At 41.7% G+C, this 15,199-nt stretch overlaps 1 protein-coding gene and 1 long non-coding RNA gene across 4 annotated transcripts in view; one reads left to right on the forward strand and one right to left on the reverse strand.

Annotated features, from left to right (window-relative positions):
- Window positions 1-15,199, forward strand: part of LOC133505400 (uncharacterized) — a 66,882-nt gene that overhangs the window by 39,578 nt on the left and 12,105 nt on the right. The gene's annotated exons all lie outside the window — the stretch shown is intronic.
- epha4l (eph receptor A4, like) overlaps window positions 1-15,199 on the reverse strand; it is a 60,853-nt gene that overhangs the window by 5,278 nt on the left and 40,376 nt on the right. Inside the window, exons 6-16 of one of the 2 annotated variants that reach the window (XM_061828598.1) lie at window positions 13,280-13,404; window positions 13,038-13,197; window positions 12,111-12,222; window positions 9,730-9,788; window positions 9,172-9,285; window positions 8,543-8,728; window positions 5,219-5,280; window positions 4,230-4,436; window positions 3,972-4,121; window positions 2,004-2,200; window positions 32-190 (exon numbers count right to left, since the gene is read on the reverse strand). In XM_061828598.1, the coding sequence (XP_061684582.1) occupies window positions 32-190; window positions 2,004-2,200; window positions 3,972-4,121; window positions 4,230-4,436; window positions 5,219-5,280; window positions 8,543-8,728; window positions 9,172-9,285; window positions 9,730-9,788; window positions 12,111-12,222; window positions 13,038-13,197; window positions 13,280-13,404 (1,531 nt within the window). Of the gene's footprint in view, window positions 1-31; window positions 191-2,003; window positions 2,201-3,971; window positions 4,122-4,229; window positions 4,440-5,218; window positions 5,281-8,542; window positions 8,729-9,171; window positions 9,286-9,729; window positions 9,789-12,110; window positions 12,223-13,037; window positions 13,198-13,279; window positions 13,405-15,199 lie in introns of both variants that reach the window. The other variant, XM_061828600.1, reaches the window with a different exon arrangement.

A 15,199-nucleotide genomic window follows, 5' to 3' on the forward strand; every position in this document is an offset into this window, starting at 1 on the left:
TTTTTTCACATGTTCTGTCGATGCAACTCACTCTTGTGTCATGTGGATCACCGCCTCTGGAGTTGTGTAGCTGGCAGCTTCAAAGTTGTCGATATATCTCTCCATGCCAATGGCCTGAAGCCAGTCCTCTACTGTGCCCACAGCTGAGGACCCCTCAGGGCTCCCAGGCTCAAGCAGGGTAGTGGTGGGCCTGATGAGTAGTGATAGGAGAGGAAAGCATTAAAGAAAGTGGAAAGTACGATTTCATGACATCCATCCATCCATTTTCTTAGCCACTTGTCCTCATAAGGGTTACGGGAGTGCTGGAGCTTATCCCAGCTGTCAACGGGGAGGGTTCAGGGTACATCCTGAAGTGGTTGCCAGCCAATCGCAGGGCACATGGAGACAGACAACAGTCGCACTCACAATCACACCTAGGGGCAATTTAGAGTCTCCAATTAATGCATGTTTTTGGGATGTGGGAGGAAACCAGGGTGCCTGGAGAACAGCCACGCACGAACGGGGAGAACAGGCAAATTTCACACTGGCGAGGCTGCGATTGAACCCTGGACCTCAGAACTATGAGATCAACGCTTTACAGTTGCACCACCGTGCCCACATTCGTCACAATTAGTTTAATATTTTGATCTGGCACTATTCCAAAATACAAGGTAATTTTGGGTTGACTTAAAATAGCAATAACTATCATCACAATAATAACAATATGACAATAATTCTATGCAATATAATTATGAAATAAGACTTTTCACTTTGGTGATTATGATGAAGAAAATGTGACATTATACTGAAGTTGGTATGTACTGGTACCATTTCAGATTTATTTCCACCCATTCAGTCAAATCCCCTATACTTCCTCTAAGGTGTGAGCATGTGAATAATAGAATGCTTCTATTTTATGGGAAAAAAAAATATTATAAAAAATTGTCCTGTATTGTAGTAGTTCCACTGGCTGTATCAACCATAAAACATTTTTACAGGCCCAGTTATATATGCATAGACACAGCTTCCCCTCGTTTACAGTAACTTTTAAAACCTGCATTTATAGAACTGAGTTGTGCTAATTACTCAACAAGGAAACACTTTCACTCAAGTTGTGCCCCATTAGGTGAGCATGGGAATGTGTGCTCGAACACTCATTAAATTTAAACAGTCTTCCACTGGGCTGCAATGACTCTGTTAACACATGTAGGTTATTTGTGACACATTTAGCCGCTTAAGAGTAATTGCATAGGAGCTGTAGGGTCATATTTGTTTTTAACTTAGCATTTCATCGTAATTCTCCACACAGTTAAAACCGCAACATTCCAGAGCATGTAGCACAATTAAAAATAATTTAAAGAGTAATCTATTATCTAAGGTCTTTGGGCTGCTCGGCCGCACATTGCTGGAAGATAATATTTAATGGGTAGTAATAACGGGGTATGTAAAATGGTGTGTGATAATAAAATGTCACAGGAAAAAAAATTAAGTATAAGCTGATGTTTCTATTTTTTTCTTTTAAAACATCAAAGACTATAGTACAAAAGTACAGACCTCTCTCCTAATACATTAATTATGTGCTTCACCAAAACAAAAAAGGTCCAAGAAGACATGCTTGGATGACTTTGGAGGACCCTGACCTCAACACCATTAAACACTTTTGAGGCATCTGAGCCCAGCCACCCAATTAAACACTCAACACCTCTGACCTTGAAAATACTTTTCTGGATGAATCACCAAAACAGACGCTATAAAACGTGTAGAAAGTCAAGATATTTTGATGATATGAATAGATTGTCGGTTAGATAATGGTGTAAATTTTCTCTACGGAGCCATGTTTCGTACAGTGTATTTATTACTGAAGCCCACAGTGGAATGAAAGTTATGATACAGTAAGATACCAATGCACATTAATAGTTGTGACTGGTGAATAACAATGGACTTAACAGTTGTTACTCGGGCAGCATATACATCCTTAGAACAGACTTACAGATATAGCCATGTGCCATTCTCAGCCTCCTCACCTGACAAAACTGTCTCCTCCAGTCCTCTTCAGAGTGTTGGGGTTGCGAATTAGTTTATCCAACATGTTCACAATCTGGCCAAACTTTGGTCGCTCTGCTCTTTCTCTCTGCCAGCAGTCCAACATGAGCTGGTGGAGCGCCACGGGACAGTCCATAGGTGGGGGCAGCCGATAACCCTCATCAATGGCTTTGATGACCTATAAAACGTCAAGCAATTCGTCAAGTCACATGTTTCTGAAGTTGGATAACGCGGTATGAAGATCATTTAAAAAAATAATAATAATTGCTGTTATTGTTATTATCATATACAACTGGTCTATCACTTTATGCTAAGAAAAGTTAAATTATAAGTGGTAATAAATGTTTGTTATTCATGGGACATGATTCTAAAATTTGATCAATGACAGTAAACAAAAAAATGTGCATTTTTTTTAATGCTGCCTGGGCTTCAGATGGCTAAATGTCTTCCATACTGAAATTAATACTATTTTCAAAAGGTTACTGATGATCAAAATTTGAAGTAAAGTAGTGTGAAAGGAAATCCTTATTGACAAAGTAAATTCTGGTGCACCAATGAATTAAACTTTTTGCATCACATAGAATACATCCACAGGTTCATAACAATGGTGTCAATTTGAATGTGTTGCCCTTCAAACTCTGCTGATGCAAGTGGATAAATAAAACTAACTACTCATGAAACCCATTAAATCCTTGTGTTTATACAATCATGATAATAAAAATAAAGACATGCAATAGTGCTGATATATTCACAAAATCATACATATTTCAGAAATAAGGTGACATGGTGGATCACTAGCAGATCTGTCTCACAGCTCTTAAGAACCGGATTCAAACCCGACTTCGCCCGTGTGGTTTTTTCATGTTCTTTTCTTGCCTGCATGGTTTTTCTCTGGATACTGTACTCCAGTTTCTTCCCATAACCCCAAAATATGCACGGTATGTTCATTGAATACTCTATGTTGCCCGTACACGTGTGAGTATGTATGTATGTATGGTTGTCTGTATGGGCCCTGCAATTGTCTGGTGAACAGTTCAAGGTGTACCATGCCAGCTGGGATAGGCTCTAGCATGCTCATGACCTTGGTGAGAATAAACTGTAAGGAAAATTAATGGATGGATTTCAGAAATAATACAATTATTTTTTATTCATTTTTTATTTTCTGCTATTGTGTAAATGCAAAATGACTGCCTCATCCTTGCACTTCAACTCACAGATCCCTTTGATTTATTGCAGCAACATATTTCGGCTCGTTATATGTGTCCTGTGACTGACTGGTGACCAGTTCAGGGTGTAGTCTGCCTTTTGCCCTAAGTTAGCTGGGAGAGGCTCCAGCACTCATCCCACAACCCTTGTGAGGATAGGTGGCTTGGAAGATGGATGGATGGATATTGAGACTCTATGCAATGGCATTATTGGTAAAAAAAAAAAAAAAAGATGGGCCATTTTTAAATGAACACAAAAAGGATCTCTGAAGACACATTTGTGTTCATTTTAATGTAAAAGTCATATTTAGCGGGAGAAAAATCCATTCCAATCTACCCAAATATTTAATTAGTATCTTCAAAAAACTTGAAATCATTATACACCTAATGTTACATCAAAATAACGTTTTCTGAGAAAAAAATGTTAGCATTTGAATATCACCTGCCAAGAATACTTTTTTTTAGTAAAATTAACTTATTTTCAAAATTGAATTCAGTGTCTCTACGGCAATTGATCAAATTACCATATGAAGAGTTTGTTTTCAAAATGAGACATGGGCATTTTTTTCAGATTTACGAAACTCGCGCCAAAATTATCCATTCGGAGCTGGATAATTTTGGCGCGGGTTTTGTAAATCTGAAAAAAATGTCTAGGTCTCGTTTTGAAAACAAACTCTTCATATATTAAAATAACCCTCATGATTGTTAGTATTTTTCTCGACAAATGAGAGAAATGTGACTCACATCTTGGTTGCTCATGTCCCAATATGGCCGCTCGCCATATGACATCACCTCCCACATGACGATGCCATAGCTCCACACATCGCTCGATGATGTGAACTTCCTATAAGCGATGGCCTCAGGGGCCGTCCAGCGGATAGGGATCTTCCCTCCCTGTATTAATGAATAATGCCCTTATAAGTAAAGACTGACCAATCACGCAATAGCATTGACAGAAGGTCAGGTTCACTGTCACCTCTAAACATACACACATCCACTCACCCTGGTAGTGTATGCAGCCTCGGGGTCATCCTCCAGCACACGAGACATGCCAAAGTCAGACACCTTGCACACCAAGTTGCAGTTGACCAGAATATTGCGAGCTGCCAGGTCACGGTGGACGTAGCTCATGTCTGACAAGTACTTCATGCCTGACGCAATACCACGTAGGATACCCACTAGCTGGATCACAGTGAAGTGGCCGTCATTCTTCTGTGCACAAGAGGAAGAATTAGTTGATAAATTCAACAGTGCTACCATAAAAATAAAAAAAATAAAGTTTAACAAAATCAGTACAGTAATCCTTCATTAATCACGAGGTTACGTTCTAGCTCACCAGCACAGTAACTTCATGCATACATCTCATCACCAACCATCAACACAGTATATGCATGTTTGCTGCAGGCCATCCATATTTTCAACACAATAGTTATTATTACAACAACTCTGCGTGTATGCCTTTACTCCGTTGAGTGATGTGTAAGTGAATGTATATAGACAAAATATTAAATTGTGATGTGACAAGGAACAACTGAAGCATATTACGTTTAACTGTTCTACTTTATATGGATTGTATAATTGCTCCAAAGTCGATGTGGTTGGTATCTACACGTTTGCATCTTCATACACATCATACAGTACTAGGGTTGCTAAACCGAACCATACCATTTAGGGTAAACTGGACTGTTGGTTAACCCCTACACTTTGGGCAGGATGCTGGATGTGAGTAATTATCCTCTAAAGCCTTGAGTTTAGTGAACCTTGCGAACACAGAAGTGAAACAAGCATAAAATTGTTGTTGAAAAGATGGTAAGTCGATCAAGGAGACTGATAAAGATAAGGTGAATGTTTGCGAACAAATGCTTGTAATTTAGGGGGATGACATTAAAGTGATAAGATCAGATCAGCATACTACAGCCGTATCTCACATGCACACACACACACACACACACACTCACACATATACATCGACATAGAAACGCATGACTGACCCTCAGGAATGCATCCAGCGATCTGTTTTCCATGTACTCTGTGATAATCATCACTGGCTTACCTAGAGGGGTAGAGAGAGAGAGAGAGAGAGAGAGAGAGAGAGAGACAGAGAGAGAGAGAGAGAGAGAGAGACAGAGAGAGAGAGAGAGAGAATGAAAGGCAGATGATTATTGCAGTAAGAGATGCACATGACAGTCCAGCAGATTCTCAGTCCAATTTAAGTGTGTGTGTGTGTGCGTGCGTGTGTGTGCGTGTGTGTCTTCATGTGTGTGTGTGTGTGTGTCAGGGCATCTATCTCTGTCCTGCGGTGATTTAATTAGCTCAGTGAAACGATTGCCCAGACATCCTCTTTGCTGCACATGCTAAGGCCCCTCCTCTGAAAGAAAACTCGACTGCACACTCCTCTGGTCTTAATGCAAATGTGAGCAGATGTAAGATACTTTGTGAAGTGTCATCACCGTCACCCAGCCAGAGTGCATCTGACTCACTATTCATACCACTGACTGTCCCTTTGACCTCATTCTCTTTGCTAACGTTTGACACATCTGTCACTCTACTGTTTTGCATATTTTCCTCTCATCACCATACGTTATATCATTCATTTTCCCCATGACCCCATCCATTCCTCTTTGGCCTTGTATGCCCCATCCTTCTATTTTGCCAGCTCTTCTTCTCTTTGAGGAGCATTTGTGTCTTTATTTGAGTGGGGCAGGCAAAGGGCCATTCCCTGGCGGGTTTCTGTCTGTCTTTGTTTCCTGACAGGAGATCACAGGCAGGAGGACTGAGGCATGAACAGAAGAAAGTGGTGAAGATGGCTTGTTTTTATCACCAAATCGAGGCAAGCAGATGTCGAACCGACCACAGCATGCACCTGTAACTAAAATTGTTACAATAAATTCCACAGTTTTGTGTTCCACTTCAAGTGGCAGAGCTAAGATGGAGTTAAAGGCCGATTGTAATCAGAAGTGCCGAGTTAAGTAAGACCTTGGGTTTCAATGCAAAATCTCTAATGCGTTCTTGAAGGATACTCTGAGTATCTAAGTAGCTGAACTGTTGGCGGTTGAGGTCGTGAAGGTGACGTTCCCCTCCAGAGCAGGCTGCTCCCCTTGCCAACGGGCTGTCATTCACCCCCCAACCCGCTGTGTGACTGGCACTCCATTAATCATGAGGCACTCGGACGATGCCCCCGAAAGAGGAAGTGGATTTAAAGTTGGGGGATAGCAGGGGCCCTCTCTGTCAGCCATCTTTGTTCCCTTTGTTGAGCGCCTCTGCCCTTGAGGCGTTAATGATTGACAGCTCCCCAATCCAGTCTGAAGAGCGTATGACCTGCGACCTTGAACGCTCGCCTTTTCAGTATCGCCTTATTCCTCACACCTTATTTGCATGCTAATTCCATGTTTGCTGAATACACCCTAATGCCTTTGGCAATGAACCCTAGGCAGGGACTCTCGAAAGAGGGCTGATAATCACCTGCGGGTAGAGAAAATCGGGCAACAAAGGGGACAATATTGAGGAATCAACAGCCAAGCGCCGCTCAAAGACTAGTTTTTAATACTTCATCTGGCTTTCATTTAGAGGCTTTCTTTTTGTTGATGAGACATTTTAATGAAGACTGGATTGAAGTCTAACGACATCAAAATGGGCTACACGCTACAGGCTGTTCTCAGTGAAAGTATTTAATAAAATTATGTCTTTCAGAAGAAAATCCAGGTTTATTAATAATTAATATGCCTTAACTGGCTCTGCTGGACGTGCCAACTAATTTCATGTCAGATTCAGAATTCATTTTAACTTTATTGAAGTAAAGAGGGGAGTACAATTCAAATAATGTTTTCTTTAATAGATTCCACAGATACACGAGTGTGAAGGACTCCTTTGGCCAAACCTTGAGTTGAGCTCTCTCAAGTGAGAGCGAAAGGCAACCGAGTGTTAGTTATTATATGGCCTCCTTGCTGGGGCTCGCCAGCTTTTCATGTTGGTGGGTTATCACTATGGCACGGCTCATCTCTCTCCCTCATTTAACTCTTCAAATATGTTGTAAATTTCAGCCTCTGGTTCAGCCGCTTTCTTGGCCTCACTTTTTTCTTTTGTTGTTGTCTTCTGCCATTCTTCCAATCCATCACCTTCTTAACACCCGGCTGTCTTTTTCTTTCTGCTTCTCTATTTGCACCTTCCCTAGATTCTTTCCAGTTTCTTTTCCTTCCATTTATCCATCTGTCTGCATTTTCTATGCCTTTCTCATGACTACTCATTGAGGTCTGAGGGGTCACATAAGGGGTGATAGGTGTTGTGTGGAGATAAGTAATTCTGGCTGAGCTGCTGTTCACTTTCAGGTCTGTCTAGTCCGTGCATGGATCTGTCTTTTGTGCATTAAAGGGTCAGAAACAGTGTTATCGAGCAGAGATAGGACCAGTCTGCTTCCACGTCACGACACATTAAGGCATTTCATACGTCTAACCTAAGCCGAGGCTGGCCATCAGCCCTCCCAGACAGAGATGTTGAAAAGAGTTTTGCACAAAGATACAAGCACCTCAGTCTTAATGAACTGAATCAGGACAAGAAGTAAATGGCAGAACAAAGCTAGGCGGGTGAGACATGAGTGAGATAAAACCAAGGGCAGAAGGAGGGAGATGTGACCAGTGTGTTGTGACCATGCGGTAGCTGATAGAGGAGGGATAGGGTATCACTCCCTAACCCCAAACACATTTAGAGCTGACACCATGATTAATGAGCCTAGTGCTGCACTACAGGGACTGTTCCTGGGCCATTAGCACCCCCTCACCATTTGTCCACCTTGCTCTAGTTCCCTTTAGCCTTTCCACTGACGATGTAGCCCGTCCATCTAGAAAAAGGCCACCCGGTGACAAGTCTGACTGTGAAATGCACTCAGAATGTTGAGCTGTGATGGCATATGTAGTTTTAGTTCGCACACTGCTCCAAACTCATACATTGGTCTTGTAAAGTTCTATTAATGAAATGGATCAAAACATTTACTGTACATATCTGCAGAAAAGTAAGAGCTTGGAGGCAGAGCTTCTAGCACCCAAAAAAGAGATTTGTCTGACTCAACCTTCCACCAAAGTCACCCACAATGTAAGTGGGAATGATTTATTATCCTTTAAGGTTGGGTGGGGCCAATGTGTACAGAAGACTTTTTGTGTATTGAATATATTGTGTGTTGGGCATGTTAACTAACAGTGTTTCCATGAAAATGTGTGTGTGTTTGAGGGACTTGGGAATAATTGGAACTCTGTAAATAAGTCAAAGTCATGTGACTAAAAAATTAGTTCTCGCACTGGAAGAAAAATCAAATAGAAACATACATTTGGTGACTACACCCTCAAGGTGGATGATGTTAGGATGGTCAAACTGGCCCATTATGCTGGCCTCAGCCAAGAAGTCCCTCCTCTGCTGGTCTGTGTATCCGACCTTCAGCGTCTTTATGGCCACACAGATCTCTCTCTTGCCAGGCATTTTCAAACGGCCACTGCACACCTCACCAAATTCCCCTGAAACAAACATGGTAATATTTAAAGTGCATCCCCCTGGCGCCAGTGTTTGTTTGTTTGTTTGAATGTCTCTGTTGGAAGGAGTCCTCTTTAAACACTGATCAGAGTCGCTAATCCCTTATTTCTCCGACAACGCAGGTAGTATTGCAGCGAGGTAGAGACAAGAAATGGATATTGATTCGGCTCTTTATTGTTTTGTCATTGGATGACTTCAGCTCCAGGAAAAGGACAAACAACATATCTCGCTTCTTCCCAAAGACCTCAAAAGAGAGACTAAATGTTATTGTCAGGAAACATTGTTTTCCTCTTGAAGAAAGACTGCATTTGCATGAAAACAAATAATCGCGGTTCCACCCAGAAATGTCTTGCTGAAAAAAATCCCAGCAAGAAAAATATCATGCAATTTGTGAAACACAAATAGTTTGAAAGTAATTTCTCCTTACCGACACCAATAACTTTCTCAATCTTGATACAGGATGCATCAATCTCTTTGGCAAACTCGCGTACAGCTTGGTTTGGGTCCTCATAGGTAAAGGGGTCAACATATGTCCTCACTCCTTAAAAAAGAAAAAAAAAAAATCAGCCTGGAAAGACTTCTTCATCTGGTCTTTATTTTCACTATGCTGCAGGCTAACCCCACATTTTTCCATTATTCTTTCTCCCCCCCATACATTGATTCACACTTTTGCATTTCAAGTCCCTAAAGCTGACTCTGATGACAGCCAATCGCAGGCCACATAGAAAAGGACAACAGTCGCACTCACAGTCACATCTAGGGGCAATTTGGAGTCTCCGATACATGCAAGTTTTTTTGGGGTGTGGGGGGAAACAGGAGTGCCCGGAGAAAAGCCACTCTGGGAGGAGGAGAAAATAAAAACTCCACACAGGCAGGGCTGGGATTTGAATCCCGGACCTCAAAACTGTGAAGCCAATGCTCGACAGCTGCACCACCGGGCCGTCGCATGCATGTTTTTTTCAATAACAGAATGTGTTGGAGTTACCTTGATGTAAGTGTTTTTCTTCATCTGACTCCTGCTTTGCCTTGCTGTACTTACTCCTTCTGTGGGGAGAAATAACATAAAGACAGTTTTTGACATGTGTCATGTTAAAATAATTTTTGCTCCAAATGGCAGTAATAAAATATGTACTACAGTGAGGAAAATAGGTATTTGAACACCCTGCTATATTGCAAGTTAGCCCACTTAGAAATCATGGAGGGGTCTGAAATTTTCATCGTAGGTGCATGTCCGCTGTGAGAGAGATAATTTAAAAAGAAAAATCCAGAAGTCACAATATATGATTTTTTTAATGATTTATTTGTGTGATACAGCTGCAAATAAGTATTTAAACACCTGAGAAAAGCAATGTTAATATTTGGTACAGTAGCCTTTGTTCTCAATTACAGAGGTCAAACGTTTCCTGTAGTTGTTCACCAGGGTTGCACACACTGCAGGAGGGATTTTGGCCCACTCCTCCACACAGATATTCTCTACATCAAACAGGTTTCTGGGCTGTCGCTGAGAAACACGGAGTTTCGGCTCCCTCCAAAGATATTGAGTTTAGGTCTGGAGATTGGCTAAGCCACGCCAGAACATTCATATGCTTCTTACGGAGCCAGTCCTTAGTTTTCCTGGCTGTGTGCTTCAGGTCACAGTCATGTTGAAAGACCCAGCCACAACCCATCTTCAATGCTCTGACTGAGGGAAAGAGGTTGTTCCCCAAAATCTCACAATACATGGCCGTGGTCATCCTCTCCTTAATACAGTGCAGTCGTCCTGTCCCATGTGCACCACCATAGCATGATGCCACCACACCCATGCTTCACAGTAGGGGTGGTGTTCTTGAGATGGAACTCATCATTCGTCTTCCTCCAAACACGGTTAGTGGAATTATGACCAAAAAGTTTTTTTTTTTTTTTTCTGACCACAAAACTTTCTCCCTTGACTCCCCTGTATCATCCAAATGGTCATTGGCAAACTTAAGGCGGGCCTTGACATGTGCTGGTTTAAGCAGGGGAATCTTCCATGCCGTGGATGATTTCAAACCATGACGTCTTAGTGTATTACAAATGGTCACCTTGAAAATGGTGTTCCTAGCTCTTTTCAGGTCATTCCAAGTCCTGACCCCTCCATGAATTCTAAGTGGGAGAACTTGCAATAGAGCAGGGTGTTCAAATATTTATTTTCTTTACTGTAAATTGGGGTTCCCTGAATTTATGTTTTTATCTTGGGGGTTTTCTACCACATATCACATGCCTCCCTCTGAGGAACAAAAGAGGAACTTGAAGTAGAAGACTGAGGATGGGATACGAGCTGTAAATCAATTTTATAGAACAATGTGTTAAAATCCCTTAGGATTATATTGATTCGCTGATGTCTGTGACTGCATGTGTGAGACATTGTCTTCCTCTGCAGTTGAGTAATGAGGGTTAACAGCTACGTGATTACAGTCCCTCCCCACAATCAACGCATGGCCGCGGCAACACAATAACGCTGCTCATCACATGCATACAGCATAAAGAAGGCAAAGGCAACCACCTGCTTGCTTGTAGAAAAAAAAAGCCAATCTCACAGAAAGCCAAGACACATAGTCAGAATAAAGACAGTTTAGTACCCAAAACACAGATTCACATCAATAAACAAAAATATGGTTGAATATTTAAAAATGCTCGCACACCAATCAACAAGTCAAAGTGCATAGACATTTGAATGAATTTAAAACCTATTAATGTTCAAAATCCACCAAATTGCACTCACAGAGACAGACACACACGCACACATGGTTAGGGCCCTGAGGTGAAGGACTCCCATCTGCATGTAATCCCATCTGTGTGACGGAGCTTTGTCCTGTTTGCTGGTTAACACCCTGAGATTGGGTCACCACAAATCCACCTGATGCCTTTCCGCTGTGTGACTGTCTCAATTTTGCCTGCCGCTTTTCATTTCTTGCTTATCTCATTGTCCACTGCAAATCTTTTTCCGCCTTTTCTTTTAACCCATTTCCCTTTCACTTTTTTTCTTCACGCTCACAAGCAAGACACAGCAGGAGACAATAAACTGCGGCCCAGATTGTAGTCAACATGGGATAAGCAGAGGAAAGAGGAAAAGAAGTGAGGATGGATGGACCGAGGGGGGGTCACTGATGGCATCTCTTCAGGTGTCGTGGCTGTCAGTCATGTCTCATGTGTGGCGAGTCATCACTCAACTTGTGTGAGCATGGTGCAATAGCTTTCTGACTCAGTATGTGTGCATGTGTGTGTGTGTATTTTGGTCTGGCACCCAGTTCGTAACAGCTACGTTTCTTGGTGCGACGCAAGACAGCCTTCATTATAGAGGAGACCCGGAATGACAGAGAACAAAACAGCCTGATAGATGTAGCCCACCTTCGGCTGATGATAAAGGCACTGATGAGGAGAAGAAGGAGCACTGCGCTGCAGACCACAGACACCAGCAACACTGTAGAGTTTGTTCCATCCCCGATTATAGGAGCTGGAACTGAGAGAGGGGAGAGTGAAATGTTGAGTAAAAAAGCGCAATACATTTTGTGTCATTGTCATTGTCACAGACTCCTCGTGCACCCTCTCGATAGCTCCCAAACTCACACACACAAACTCATTACTTTGTTTTACATTTCCACCATAAAGTCTACTGCTGTTGGCCTCATTGAAAGACAATGACAGCCCATTAGGTTGGGTGCTTGACCGTGTCATTATCATGCGCTGCTGCTTGGATCTGCATCACAAAGGGGACACCTGGCCCTTCTATCAGCTCTCTAAACATGCACACCGTAATATGGATTTCAGTTTTTCCCATTTTGCTAGCAGTGTTACCTTTAGAATTGCGATAACAGACATATTATATGTTGTCTAGACACATTTCACCCCGAAAAAGAGCAGTTTTCGCTGTCGTTCAAAACATTCAAATCTGAAATTGTCTTTTATCTGACAGTCGTGCATATACACTATCAAACAACTTAGCTTGGAATTTTAAAGGCTTTAATATGATCACATTTCATCCTGTTCTGCATTCTAGTCAAAGTGATATCATTCTTCAAAATTTTAAAAGGTTAAATTTTTACTGGTATACCCACTGAGACCCATTGCACCATGAATAATGGCAACTCCTCAAGTTGCAAGTCAGGTGCCGCAGTACTGATATCATGTCTCTTTTTTCCACAAAACAGCTATTTTGATAAATAGCCCTCAGAGAAAGTCGCTTGTAAAATATGCTGTCATTACAGGATTCTGCCATTAAAAAAAAAAGTCATGGTCTCGAAGAGAGCACATAATACACTATGTGGCTTCACTAACCAGAGTTTGTCATGAACTCAAAGGGGCCGCTACAGTCACCGTAGCCTGCTGCTGTGCGTGCACGCACATGGAACACATAAGAAGTTAGGGGAGTGAGACCCTTGATGTCTGCATTCCTGGATGAGGTTTTTATGATCCTATAGCTTTTCTCATTTTGGTCCTGCAGGGGGAAAAAAGTAATAAGAAAGGAGAAATAACTAGAAAACAATACTCGGCAATTTGCAAATGTTTCTACCGCTTACCTTTTCATAGTACTTGACCTCATACTCAAGGATCACCCCATTTGCTCGTTCTGGAGGTTGCCACACCAGCGAGATGGTGTGTCTAGTGATGTTCTTCGCCTGGACAGATGTTACCGGCGAGGGAGCTATACAAAAGAAAAAGCAATTTCAGTCTGTGGTTTTCAACTTGTCTTTAATGCTGCAGCCTTGCAGACAATAAGTCTGTTTCTGTTTGCCTCTTAAATGTTCTTCATCCTGGACAACGCAAGGCATTCACTTGCGTTTGGTTTGGGTTTTTATCGAAATATGTAATATACAAGTAATGCTGTACAACCACAAAATTTGATTTAAAAACATATATTTATCCATCCATTTTCTAATTTGTCCTCACAAGGGTCGGAGGAGTGCTGGAGTGTATCCCAGGTATCATCGGGCAGGAGGCAGGGTACACCCTGAACTCTTTGCCAGCCAATCGCACAGGGAGAACATGCAAACTCCACACAGGGGGACGAGGATTCGAACCCTGGTCGTCGGAACTGTGAGGGCACCGCTTAACAGCTGCACCACCATGCATTGCGATTGGTTGTCAACCAATTCAAGGTGTACCCTGCCTTGTGCCTGATGATTTCTGGGATTGGCTCTGGCACTTCCACAACCCTTGTGAGGATAAGTGGCTCGTGTATTGGATGGATGGATATTGTAATACTGCTGGTTCCAATGCATACAACTGTTCCAATGTTCTCTCGGCTGACATCTATAAGGTGGCAAAGTAACCACAACCCTGATTTGCTGCATATCTGCAGGTCACCTTGGGAAACCCTGTGATGCTACAAAGTATCCGCCAGAAAAGCAAAGAAAACTGAGCTCTAGGCTTTTGCCTTTTTTGTCTTCAAGAAAGCAAATCAATTGGTTTTCATTAAAGCGCCACTGAGCGATCTTATCCTGAGCCATCCTGCACCAGCTGATAATAAGGCCATAATTCAAGCACAAGAGCTACAGTATCTGCATTCAGCCGCCTTGAACACATGAAGGTTAAAGCAGAGATAATGCCTCATTCTCAAACCCACACTTCAGTATGTCACTGATGCACAAATCAAACCTCAATCTTCAGGGACCGCACCAACATTGAAACTGGGTCATACAGTGGGGAATAAAAAGTCTACACACACACCCCTGTTCAAATGCTAGGTCTTTTTTTTTGTGTGTGATTTAAAAAAAAATTAGATAATTTCAAATAGCTTTTTTATCATTTGACTGTAACCTGGTTGAAATAAAATGAAAAATATTTTGTAGATGGGACGTACAAATAAACATCTGCTATATTGTGGTTTGTTTTGCACACCACACAGGTTATGTGGCTGTGTTCATAATTAACAAATCCCATTGAGCACCCAATGAACCCTAAATCTCATTGAAGTGTTTTATTCAGCATTTCTTGACTTTTATTGCTGTCACATCTAAAAGCACAAGCCAATGTCCTCGGAAAGCTTCCACAACGTCAGAAAGATCTCCTCAATGATCAAAGTTAACAGTCAGAGAAGAGTATAAAAGAATTCACAAGACATTAAATATACCTTGGAAGACAGTCACACTCATGTGGAGAAATATGGAACAGTCACATTAACAGGAAATTGGCTCCTCTCCAAAATCGACGAAAAGATGAAAAGTAAAATAGTGAAGTATGATGCAAAGAGACTGTTAGCATCATTGCAAGAGCTATATACATTCTGGATTGTGCTGGCTGTTTTTGAACATGTGACTAGAGGGAGTCCTCGATCTAAAACTGAGATCCGTTCCTACAGTAGCTACTTAACTTTCCAGTGTGATGTACAGTAGTTACATGTGTGAAGAAGAATGGAAGAAGCTTCAAAGATAATAGAATTTCAATTCAACGATTATGTTTTCGGTGAATTCTACCATAAAGAGGATGTCAACATGCAT

The sequence above is a fragment of the Syngnathoides biaculeatus genome, chromosome 8 (assembly GCF_019802595.1).
Source record: "Syngnathoides biaculeatus isolate LvHL_M chromosome 8, ASM1980259v1, whole genome shotgun sequence".
NCBI lineage: Eukaryota > Metazoa > Chordata > Actinopteri > Syngnathiformes > Syngnathidae > Syngnathoides > Syngnathoides biaculeatus.